The sequence below is a fragment of the Gavia stellata genome, chromosome 2, assembly GCF_030936135.1.
Source record: "Gavia stellata isolate bGavSte3 chromosome 2, bGavSte3.hap2, whole genome shotgun sequence".
Classification (NCBI taxonomy): Eukaryota; Metazoa; Chordata; class Aves; order Gaviiformes; family Gaviidae; genus Gavia; species Gavia stellata.
Window position 1 is genome coordinate 82,916,283 of NC_082595.1, and position 12,991 is coordinate 82,929,273.

At 33.4% G+C, this 12,991-nt stretch overlaps 1 protein-coding gene across 1 annotated transcript in view; it reads left to right on the plus strand.

The window, feature by feature from the left end:
- EYS (eyes shut homolog) overlaps positions 1-12,991 on the plus strand; it is a 939,662-nt gene that overhangs the window by 288,073 nt on the left and 638,598 nt on the right. Inside the window, exons 16-18 of the mRNA XM_059831070.1 lie at positions 1,376-1,489; positions 2,657-2,770; positions 3,221-3,334. Of these exons, the coding sequence (XP_059687053.1) occupies positions 1,376-1,489; positions 2,657-2,770; positions 3,221-3,334 (342 nt within the window). The remainder of the gene's footprint in view (positions 1-1,375; positions 1,490-2,656; positions 2,771-3,220; positions 3,335-12,991) is intronic.

A 12,991-nucleotide genomic window follows, 5' to 3' on the forward strand; every position in this document is an offset into this window, starting at 1 on the left:
GTCTTGGGCATGTTTAACTACTCATGCTTAAACCTACCCGGCAGTTCATTGTCATTAGTACAGAGTGTGACTAGATTAAAATTGGTTTGGTTATGTCAGCATACTGTCACAGTAATTCCAGATTACACCATAAAAATAATGGTGAACCTTTCTAGATACAGATTCAGATCTTTTTGATCACCTGTATGATGAAATAATCAAGCACAGTAGGAATTCCCTGAGTGGCAGGTCAGCTCTGCAGCCCAGATCCATCCTGTCTAACTTCAGGGACTTTGATGGGGCTCCTAAAGCAGGAACTCTAGCGTCTCCCTTGATAGTCAAGGAGGACACAGGCAACCAGAAGAATTCAGATCTTAAGTAGACTCCATACCTCTTAAATTTTTGCTCTACATACTAATGTAGGCATCCATTTAGATGAAAGAATCTGTAATATAATAGCTGTAGTATTTGTGTCTGTAATATAATGAAATGCTATATCTTGTTTCTATGGTTGGTTTATTTTAATATTATTATTATCAAAATACAAAGGAAAATTGTTTGATGTTACTTGTGATAATTCTTGGTGAGGTCCTATTTTATTGAAATGTTTGTTTAAATTCTCATACTTATATCTATATAATAGTAGATTAGTATTTTGATAAATAAAGCTCTCAAAACCCCTCTGAAACAATCAGGAACTTTTTACTTACCTTTTAGGCATAAGTAATAATAAATTTGAGGCCATTATCATCTGTTTGGATAACTCAATTACAAAATGCAAATAAATACTTTCTGACCTTTGTTCTACCTCAAAGGCCAGAAAATATATTAGGTATATTATTCTCAACTAGAAATCAGCATCTATAATTTTTTCCTACACATATTTAAAAATATATGGCAATATCTAACTTTTCGTTTATTAGTTTCCAAAAAAATTTATTAAAATGTTAACCATAGTGGAAACCTTTCCCAACATTTCCCATAGAGATCTTCATAACAAATCCAGAAATTAATAAATTAATGAAAAAGAATATTATAGAAAAAGACTGTGCTATTTTAATATTCAGTCTTAGAAACCATACTCATACTTTTGTGAAGTTTCAGGAAACCTCAAGACTTTACTGCCCCTAAAATATGAAAAGATGCAAATTTTTGAGTACATCTATAAATGAACCTATAAAATTCCCATCATATCTTTGTTGAACATTATATATTACATATACATCTCACTTTTGCCTTTAATCAGCAAGAAATTAATTCCCCAAAGACAATTTATGGCTCATCAGCAAAAGTTCCCTGTACCTAACCTCAGTTATGTCATTTTGTTGTTGCTGCTTGTACTGGTGAGTGACCAGTGGCATGTTCCTAATGAAGTGAATCTTTCACTTGTTTCCAGGTAATAACTGTGAGATTGAGGTGGATGAGTGTCTTAGTGACCCTTGTCGCAATGGAGCTACTTGTGTTGATCACCTGAATGCCTTCAGTTGCATCTGTCAGGATGGATTTCAAGGTATGAAAAAATCCATAGAACTATAACTTCATAAATCTACTTTGAGTCTTACACCAATTTTTTAACATATCAGATGAGATGCTTGTATACTTATTTTACTGTCACCAGAGGTTATAAACGTGTAAATTCAGCATAAGTGCATCTTGACTAAAGTTATCTACTTTGTTTTCATGACAGCATGAAACTAGGTGTTTTCTGCTGGCTGGTGGCTTAGCTGTTGAAAATGGATCAGTGGGGTTCAGTGAAATTTTGCAAATAGCATATACTGTTTTCTGTAAGCTTTTTAAACTGTTGGCAGATTTAACATAAGAGAATCAGAGAAAAAAACTGTGTGGGAAAGGTTTTGTTTCTGGCATATTTGTACAATTTATATGAAAAATTTAATCACTTTGAGAAGTGGATGCATTAATATCTGCAGATATTCTTTGCTTTCAGCTCAGATTAGGAATTTAAAGTGCATCCATTTTCTCTAATTTTTTAAACATCATGGATTTTTAATCATTGAAATACAAAGCAATCTATAATTCAAATGTTACAGGGCAAAATATTACATTTCTACTGCTAGTTATATTCAGAACAACTATCATTTGCAGTTTTATTTATTAAAATTCTTTGAACTTCCCAATCCTTGCAATTGATGTAAGTTTTAATTTATTCTTCAAATGATAAAAAAATAAGTTCACTCAGAAATATTAGCAATAGAGTATTTTTATACTTTAAATAGCTATGTGGTTATCTTAGCTATAGTCTAGACTGGAATAAATTGTGTTCTTGTCTACATCAGATTTCTTTTTCCATTTTCTGGGAGTACATCTGTTGCTTTATCAGAAACACAAGGAATATTCCTCTCATGTCATTGCAATGCAGTCTATTATATTTAATGTAATTTGTTTTCTATTCTTCTATATTTATATAATAAGAAAATTGTCTGTTTTAAGCCTTAGGAATCTATTCAATGACTGTCCTTTTAATCTTTTGGGAAAATCAGTGAATAGCTTAAGCATTAAAAATATCAACATACTGTCACAGATGCCAAAATTTGAACATTAACAGGGTGTCAAATAGATTCCAGTATGTGAGCTATATTCAGTTAAAATAAATGTTGGTATTTAACTATATGTGCTATGCAGTAACTTTTCTCCTCTTTGCCTGGTTGTGTATTTATAGGCACAACTTGTGAAGCAAATATAAATGAATGTCACTCTTCTCCATGTCTTCATAATGCATCATGTGCAGACCTTATTGGTGGCTATGAATGCATCTGTCTACCCGGCTTTACTGGTGAGCTGTATTCATCGTAAACCTTGTTTTCCACAGCGAGGTAGTCCACAAAGCATCCATTAAGACATCACTGACTAATTTCCTTGTGTTTCCTTCTCATTTCTCTTTATCTGCCCTGGTCTAATGTTTCATTTGCATTCCAACAAACTGGAACACTGACTCCATCTGTAAACTAAATAGCACAAGATAAATTAGTTTGCATTTAAAAAGGCCTTCAAAGCTTCCACACAGAGGGAAGATTAGTTACCATTTAGCAACTCAGAAATAAGTTGTTATGTATTTGTGGTGATAAGAATTAAATGGATGCTGACATTAGTATGTGTGGCTCTTTATTTGGTTGATTTATGTTAGTTTCTCCTCACAAGTTGCCTGAGATTCTGTGGTGCAAATGAATTAGAAATTGGCACCTGATTGTCTTACTAAAAGTTCAAATCTTTCGTCTTTTCAAAGGTGCAAGATGTGAAACAGATATAGATGAGTGTGCTTCATTTCCCTGCAAGAATGGAGCCACCTGCATTGACCAACCTGGTAATTACTTCTGCCAATGTGTGGCTCCGTTTAAAGGTAATGAACACGAAGGGAGAGGGGAAAGCAAAGATAATTAACTTTAGAAAACATTTCTGTCAATTGTCTAAACTCATTTGACTTATTAATCCTATATTTTCTCAACCAAAGTGTTTAAAGTGACCAGCCAATTACGCCTTAGGCTGCAAGTAATGTGAAGTAAACTTTGTTTATACATCTACTTAGATTGTTTATTTATTAATCAAAATGGATACTTTAAAATCAGTTTAACAGAATAAGATTATTTACAAAATGAGAGGCATATGCTCATTAAGCTGCCATCACAAAGATCAGTTGGTTTTCTACACATTTTTCTCTCTATTTTGATCGGTCATGGCATTCTCTAAATTATTTTTTCATTCTCAGAAAACAATTTATAGTTATCTTGGAATCCATAAATCGTGTGTGATTATTTATGGTGGTGCTCTTAAAGGAAATACACTTAAAATGCAAGCTTTATTGTGACCTTTTTCATTGAAATTTTGGGGGGTTAATTTTAAACACTCACTGCTAAAATAATTTAAAATAACAAATTGTGTGGTGTTCTTGAGCAAATCTAGTTCAAGGGATAATCTCAATTAAAGGCACTTGTTGATTTATAAATTAAATATAAACACATTTTTCCTCCTGCAGTTCACTATAATGATACATACTTAGGATTCCAGAACAATCATTAAAAGGCAATTTTCTTGGTATGTTGAGACAGCAGGACTTTTCCCCGTTAGGGAAGATGGTTGCATTAAATTCATCATTCATGAGAAAAGAGTGAGCTCTAATGGTTGTTCTTATTATTTTAGTTAATGGTCAAAATTTAGTTTGTCATTTTTATTAGTTTTCATTTATGTTCTGCTGAATAAAATACAGTATAATAACAAGTAAATGAGTACTGCAGTATAAGAATTGCCTCTGCTCAGAAATATGTGAAATCATTTTCAGTACATGGTTAGAAATACTGGTCTCTTAGGTAGTTGTTTCACAAGGAGCCAGATTTTCAGAAGACTTTGGTATTCATTTAGATATTTAAGTAAGTGATTAAAATTTCAGAAAGTCAACATTTCTGTAGTCATCCTTAAAGAAATTAGCAGTGTCTAATACTCTCAAAGGAAAAGTTAAACCCGCTGGCAAGATTCATAAATGGCAACTGAGATCCTCTAAGAACATAATATTCTTCGTAGAGGATGTCTAGAATCTATAGGATTCTCATTGAAATAAAAGATTTTTTGAGACTGTTTACTTCTTTATAGCTTTACTCAGCACCTTTCAAGATCAAATTATTATAATGATGTTACCTAGATTTATGATGGTATAAATAAAAGCAGAATTAGTTTCATATGAAAACTCACTCAGTCTCACACCATCTGTTTATTTAGTAATAAACTGCTGTAAATGTAGTCTTTAACAGATTCACAGTAAGCCAACATAATGGGTAGTTAAACTATGTTTTCTAATTGTGTGGAAATACTCAGGTTACTGTAACAAATACCTTTGTGTGCACCAATTACAGAATTGCTATATTAAGAAAGTAAACACATTATGTTAATGGTAGAAGTTCTATAGGAATATCTCTTTTATTTTTTTAATATTTTCACAGATTTTCTTGCTTCTTCTGTTATTCTCAGTGGAAAAGCATAAATGCCATATTATGAATGGTGTCATCTACTTGGAATGCATTCTGAAGTTTTATTTCCATAATACATTGTAATGGTTTGATTCACAAAATCTGACTTGAAGGGTATGCACCACTATTAGGAACATATAATATACCAGTTGATCAGGATGTGTACAGCAGACCTCTACTATATAGAATGTAGAATTAAGGAATTCAGAGCATGATTTGGACATTCAGGTGCCTTCATACAAAAGGTAACCTGTCAGATTAAGCTAGAAATGGATTCTATCTATAGCAACTGGTTTGCACACATTTATCTTTCTTTCCTCCTGATTTCCTTGACTATTCTTATTTGTTTATTTTGACAAGGAAACTATGCGAGATTACAACCAGAAAGTTTTGATTTTTCCATTTTACTTTTTCTTCCCCCTTATTTCCTCTTCTTTTTAAAAAGAAAACAGAAAAAACTTCACATTTTTGCTTTCTTTCCATTTCACTTCTCTTGCGAGCAAGTATAGATACTTCTAATTTTTATGTGCTGCAAACTTTTTTATATCCTGAATATGTACTTTTATATTTTAACAAACTTTTACATTAGTCCTATATAAATTTGAAAAGTCATCAGAGATTTTATTAAAGTATTATTGTATACTCATAGTGTCTTATATTTTTCTTGTTTTTTTTTAAAGCATGGATTTGTTTACTTTGACAAAATATTTTAACTCATTCCATTGGCTTCCATAGAATACTGGAAGACATCCAAAGCTTTGAAGAGCAATGGTGCTTGGGCAGTGCTATATATCTGGATTTTTCTTCAAATGTCTGACAGTACAGGCTGTGCAAATTAACTCTTCAAGCCTGATCTGTGAATGATATTTTAGTTTTCCTGTGGGCACAAACCTTTTTAGAAAAGCCAATTTCCCTGGTAAAGTCAATGCAATGGAGAGCACTGGAGAAGTACGTCTTCTGACGCTGTTGGTGTAACCCTAACAGTGACAAAACTAATGCATTCGTCTCCATCAATGTTCCCCTGACAGACAATTTCCCCACAGCTAGTGTAGATCATTGTTCTTTCTATATATTCTAGTATTTCATTGGAATTATTGCCACTGAAGTTGCTACCTTTGACTTTTCCCAAATGTTCAGCTGAACAGCTTGAGGGTACTAGCAGTCCATCTATGCATAATTCAAAAGAAAACTGAAGAAACTTATAAGACTTCCAGATACAAAATAACATCCTTGTCAATTTCTAATAATGTTCTAATTACTAAATATGATAATTGAAATATTTTCATCCTATTTAAGCCAAGTTCCTTGTGCTGTGGAAGAGAAAATTGAATTTCAGTTTTCTAAAATCATGGAGCTTTACCTGTAGTCCTGATAAGGTAGAAAATAATGAACTTCAAAGTCCATATACTTTTATATCATAACTCTTTTGACCTTGATTTGGAGGAAGCTGAAGATTTGGTTAAAGAAAAAAAAATCTATACCAGACTATGTTATTACTGAAGAGATTCCTGTGTAAAACCACACAGAAATCCTAGAAGTTTCTGAGCCTCACTGAGCATGTGTTGTAACTAAGGTCAAATAGAGAAAAAATAATAGCATCTAGATTTATACAATATGCTTTTGCCATTTATAATAGTTACCTATGTAACAAATAATGCATGTGCTTGTGAATACGTTCTAATTATCCCAATACAACAGTCCACTTTTTAAAGTCCAGTTCTCTGTTTCTGTCTGCTTTCACTAGTGTTCTGTCACTGACTTGTATAGTACAAACTATTACACCTCACACTTAAATGCTGAAACGCTATTTACCATGCTGCTACTTACACATACTGTACTATAATGTTCTTTTCATACAAGATTTAACCTAACTACATATCTGGTATAATTGCTTCTGCTTGGTTCTAATGTATTAGTCCCTGCAAATATGCTATTATTTTAGAAATGTCTCTCTTCCACCCATTTTCCATCATATCTGAGGTACAACACTGATAGTCATGTATATTGGACTACTTTTATCAGAGGATGTTCTGAAGTTAAGTTGTTCAGAAACAGAGAAAGGGGATCAGCTGCTTTTCTGTTCCATTCCCTACTGGCAAAGTAACTATTGGCACTGGAGAAGGAAGGAAGATAAACTTGATTTAGGTGCAGGACAAATCAAAGATTTTAATATTAGCAACAGGAGACAAACAGCTCAGAAGTATATTCAGCTACAGTTCTGGCCAATACATTATCACTGATAGTCTTTGGCAGTAATTTATCTATTACAGTGTTAAGCAGGCCTCTCAGCCCTCTTATGAGCTTGATTCCATTATAGTATCCTAGCTGGGGAGTTATTATAATAACTTTCCTATTATGATATTGATTCTACAATTGTAGCCTTTCTATAATAGAATCACAGTTATTACAGAATTGATATTAAGTGCTTCAGAAGAGAGCAGAGTGTGTGAGAAACATATTGTGAGACTGTATCTCATTTAGGGGTCCTGACAGTTTCATGGAAGGTAGAACGAAAGCTCCCATGTCTCTATCAGGAAATACTGTCTTGTTCCATTAAAAATTCACACACAATTCAAGAACAGTGCAATTAGTAAATTTTATAGTCCCCATAGTTATATTTTATCTATATATACACTATATATCTATAATTTATCTATATTTATGTCCTGTTTATATGCTGTTCCTTCCATGTGGAAGCACGTTAAATGCAGACCTGAAAGTATTTCTTTACAGAGAATAACAGGAAACAGAAGTTGATAATTATCATATTTTGAAATCAACATTTCAATTTTCAATGAAAGAGAGAAAGTCTCCTCATTCTTTTATGCTAAGGAGTAAAAAAATATTTTTCCAAACCTCACACCTACCATATTTTTCAGTCCCTTACTGGTTTCCTTTATAATTTAGCAAAGTACATTTTTTGTCTTAAGCTATTTATTTTGTTGTAAGGCTGAAACATACCCATTATATTCTTCCATCCGTGCCAGCAAAATCAGAACTGTCTTTTTGGATTTCTATAGTTTTATTTGCTTTCCTTAGTTTTAAGTCTTCATATAACTTACAGCTGGGAGAGCACACCCGTTTACAGATTTTATCTGGCTCTTGCTCAGTTGTATGAAGGGAAGGGGAGGAATGCCGGCAGTTCATTCAATTGTTCAAAGATATCTTAGTAGAAGACATGCTCAGATGCTCCACTGATAAACACTGGTTTACTGTTTCTTAGTAAAACTGGCCCACTACATAGTAGATGAGTCTTTCTTACACTTTTGAGTTGTTCCAGTATCACATATCTACTTTCAAGGTACCTTTAGGTGCTTTACCCCAACCATTAGCTGTTTCATCCATATTTAGATGCATTGGGGGTTTTTTGGTGTTTCGTAAGAACCTTGCGGTATAGTCAAATATTCTTTTAACAGCCAGGTTAACAGTCATACTTTTAACATAGTAATAAATGAAAGTTTACTGTTCACAGCTTTGAAGTGCCAACATTTTTATGTATCACACAGCCACATCAATGAAGTTAGTCATAACTATTAGACATCAGTCCTTGCTGAGAGTGTTTTCAATAAATGGAGCAAAGAATTATATCCTTTGATCCAAATTATTACATGACTCATTTAAAAAAATGCACAGTATGTGTTTGGTCTAGATGTTGCTAATAGGTATGACCTTTTTAATCAAATATATGTAATTGTAGAAGAAAATTGAAATTCAGTTCTGAGGAAATGTCTGCTTATTTGTTGCAGCCTTAATGACACATGTCTCCAACTGTGTTCCAATTAAGATTAAAGCAAAAATGGTAATTGGCCATTAAACATGTTGCAAAAGAAAGTAAACTAGTGAAAAAGGCAACTCAGCAGAAAAAAAAATGCTTAAGTCTGTTGAAAAGCAAGAGTAATAATGGAGTTTTCAGCATAGGACACTCTATTATGGGAACAGCTAATTACAAAACAGATAATAAGTAAGAAATGTAAGTGCTCATGAAGGCAAAAAAACAGAGTAGAGATAATGGAGCAATTACTTTTTCAGTGCTCATAGGCCAAATCTCAGTCTTCCCTGTGCCAAGACCCATGCAAAAAAATAGTTTTGCAAGACCTGTGGCTCCTTCTAGCATATCTCTGTGTTAGCCCATAAAAGAATATCTCCCATTCAACATCAGTTTATATGTGGTTTTGCCACTCTTGACACTGAACAGCCAAATAAAATTTTATTTAGGGGAAAAATGAAACTGGTGCATAGAGGTATGAAGGGCACTTTGCATCACATAGGAGCTTTTTGTGGGTAGAGAAGCAGAGTGGCCACGTTTGTGGTATATTACCTAGAAAATATGCATTGCTTCTAAGCAATAAAGGAGGTTAGTCTAAAAGGCTATGCAATGACTAAGTGGAAATCAGTATGAACTGGGACTTGCTGTGGGCTTATATACAAACTCACTGCAGAACTTTGGAATTTTTTTTCTGGTATTTCTACTGATTTTTCTATTGTTTCTAAAAGTTGACATCTAGAAACATAAATCCAGGTGTTTCTGCCTACAAAATGAAACAATTCAGAGACTGAGTCTTTTGCCTAGTCATTTCCAGTGCCAATTTAGACACTCTTGGGTACCTTAGATATCCACAAGGGTCTGGCAGATATGACAAGATCTGTAGGAGACCCATGGCCTTCCAGAACAGCACTGAGAACACCAAGGCATCTCTAAAAGCCCTGGTTGCTTAAGTCTGTCCATACAAATTCAGTGAGGTATGTGTTGTAGTTTCAGCTCTGCTTTCAGTTTGCACCTTGGGACACATCTTGATCCACAAGAAAAATTTTCTAAGCCTTTACAGCCGTGAATACTCTGGGAATAACGCATCTGTAAATCCAGTCATCTACAGCAGATAAGGGGGTTGAATTCCATTAGACATTCTGTGAGAATGGTGTACAAGAACCTTGGTTAAAGGAAGGAGATTTAAGTTATGTAGATGATACAAGGTATTTTCATTGCAAATGAGAATCTGTATGTATCTGGCCCTTAATTTACAAGAAAGTATGTGCAAACCACAATTTTTCAAAGACTTAAAACATGGTTGCATTTTCCCTGGCTGCCCTACAAATTATGAGGGCATTGCTGTTGCTCAAAGAAAAGTTTACCAAATTTTGGTTTGTTTTTTTTCCTGGTGAAACAAATGTTTGAAGCTTTATTTTTCTACATGGCAGGCTTATTTATGGTGTAGGGTCATCTGCCAATACACAAATAAAAGTAATAGAATAATAATCTTTGTATCAGCTGCTATAAATAATGGCCAATCTGTCAAATTTTACAAAAATGAAAACAGGTCTCAAAACACAGAAGGATTTGGACACCTGAACTAAAGGTGACCATTACTATATCTGGAAATAACACCCACAGGTCCTAAGCCATAAGGAAAAACTGAGTTTGATACCAGCTTTCTGTAAGTTTTGCACATATATTAGTAATTTCAGTTGAATTGTGATGTAGTAAAAAAAGGTAAGATAAAAGAATGAAAAGAAAAGCGTTCCTATATATTTCAGTAGGAAATAAATTTGTGGTAATTGCTTTCCTTAGTAGCATTCTTCTTTTATTTTCTGAGAAAGAGTAAAGCATGCTTTTATGTTGAAATGTGAAATGCACAGATGTGGATACAGACATATCTTCATTGTTTCATAGTTATCAACTTGTTTATTTTAAAAGAAAAAAATGCACCTAAATAATATATTAAACTTCTGGTTTTGTCTGTTTTTACAGAAATTTACACAGGTATGGATCAATGATATATGCATCTCTGTGTGATTTTCATTTTAAAGTTTGTGATGTGGTCTATCTCATGCTTTGTTCCAGCATTGTTGCATGGTCTGCATTATCATAAACAATAAAGGAAATGTTTTTTACTTGAAAAGTGCTAAGTATTGCATTTCAAACATCCTTCCTTTAAAAACCAAACAAACTTACTTATTGATTTTCAATTAGTATGGATTTCACTAGAAAATGCCTTTTCACAGGTTATATATAGAATCACAAAGCAATTCCTTTCATGGAAAGTAGAATTTGCATTCCAAGGAAAAGAATGGATTTGCTATAAATTTGAATTAAAAGAAAAGAATTTGCTATGTTTTTAAACTGTTAAAGTAATACTTTGCTTAATTTCAAGTAATATCAATACATGCATGCTTCTGCCGGTATTTTTTTCTTCCAATCCATTTCCAGGGTACTTCTGGTTTTTTATTTACATTTACTAGCCTCTAATCATCTCAGTTGTGGAGGCATTCTGTTTTTTTATGCCACAAAGTAGATCAAGCTAAGCAGGCAGTTTATAAAATAAACTTATAAATAATAAACTTATAAAATAAGCTTAGAGGTACCTCTGAACTTTTCAAAGTTATAGAAAATGACAATTTTGAACTTTTAATAGAGATATTTTCATACTTAGATTTAAGATGTTTAATCTTTAGGGTTGCAGGGACCTCAAATTTTAGGCATCTAACTTACTGCTCATTAGTGTTCTGGGATTTTACAATAAGTTTATGAAAGCCTTTGGGGGTGGGAGTCACTGAGCTGTATAAAGTTGATGAAAACCAAAACACAGATTTCTCTGAAGTGATCAAATAATTTTTTAAATTAAAATTATTGTATCCACTAATTTCAAAAGAACCGTCTTGGTAAAAACAAGAAGTTGCATATAGATTGGGAGCAGGGATTTGGGGGAATTTTTTTTTTGTTTTTATATAGCCTTACTGTGCCTTTATAACAATGGTGAATAGACTCTAAGCAGAGCTACTGAAATCCAATGATACCAGTGCCATCAGGTTACTGGAGCTGGATCCCAATAAAATAAAATATTTTTTTTTAAAAAATCTTTTATTTAGCCAGTGTCAAAAGATCAGATACAAAGACCAGATCAGCATCACAGTTTCCGTCAGAGCAGCCTAGTAGAACTGGGACTGTGACACTCGCTTCATAACTTCACAGCGCAACTACTTGCTCTGACCCCAGTCTGGTGCCCAAGGGTAGGTGCTGCTACCTGGTTGGTTCTTCCCCTGTTGTCCAAACCCCCACATGGACCACTTGGCAATGACAGCACTTGGTCTGTCTTGAGAGCTTTCTATCCTCATGAGTGCATATTTAACACCAGTACCAGACTACTTGATATTACTTAAGAAATTGCCATTCAAACAACACACTTGTTGTTCTGGTACTAGCCATAGATAGTTTATTTTCACTATATTGTCATAATCATGCCAGCAGTTTGCAATCAGATGTATTTTGTCATTGATTCAGTCCGTACTTTTAGAGCAAAATGCTGACTTTGAAAGCTGTTGTCAGATTTAATTCCTTAAAATGTTAGTAGCAAATGGCTTTTTTATCAAATTATTTTCCAAAAATAATAACAGCATTGAAGAGATGCCATTTCTGATTATAAGAGAATTCTGTACTACACATCAAAATATTTCATGTACAGTTTTATGCTGAGCAAATAAAACAAACAAATAAATGTCAATAATTTCACATAAAGAAATGAAAACTTATCTCAGGTAATTTATTTTCTATGTAGTTTTTATAAATTATGCTTTTGACTTTTAATAGTACCTTTAACAGAAGAGCCTTTTTCAGCAAAAAAAATTATTTTCAGTGTTCATTTATGATATTTAGAGATTCTACTGCAGAAGTATTATAAGCAAACACAGTAGAAAAGAAAACTGACTAATATTAGCAGAATGACATTTCTGAATATGCAGTATCATAAAATCATAGAATCATAGAATCATTTAGGTTGGAAAAGACCTTTAAGATCATCAAGTCCAACCATAAACCTAACCCTGCTAAGCCCACCACTAAACCATGTCACTAAGCACCTCATCCACACGTCTTTTAAAAACCTCCAGGGATGGTAACTCAATCGCCTCCCTGGGCAGCCTGTTCCAATGCCTGACAACCCTTTCAGTAAAGAAATTTTTCCTAATATCCAGTCTAAACCTCCCCTGGTGCAACTTGAGGCCATTTCCTCTTGTCCTGTCGCTAGTCACTTGGGAGAAGAGACCAG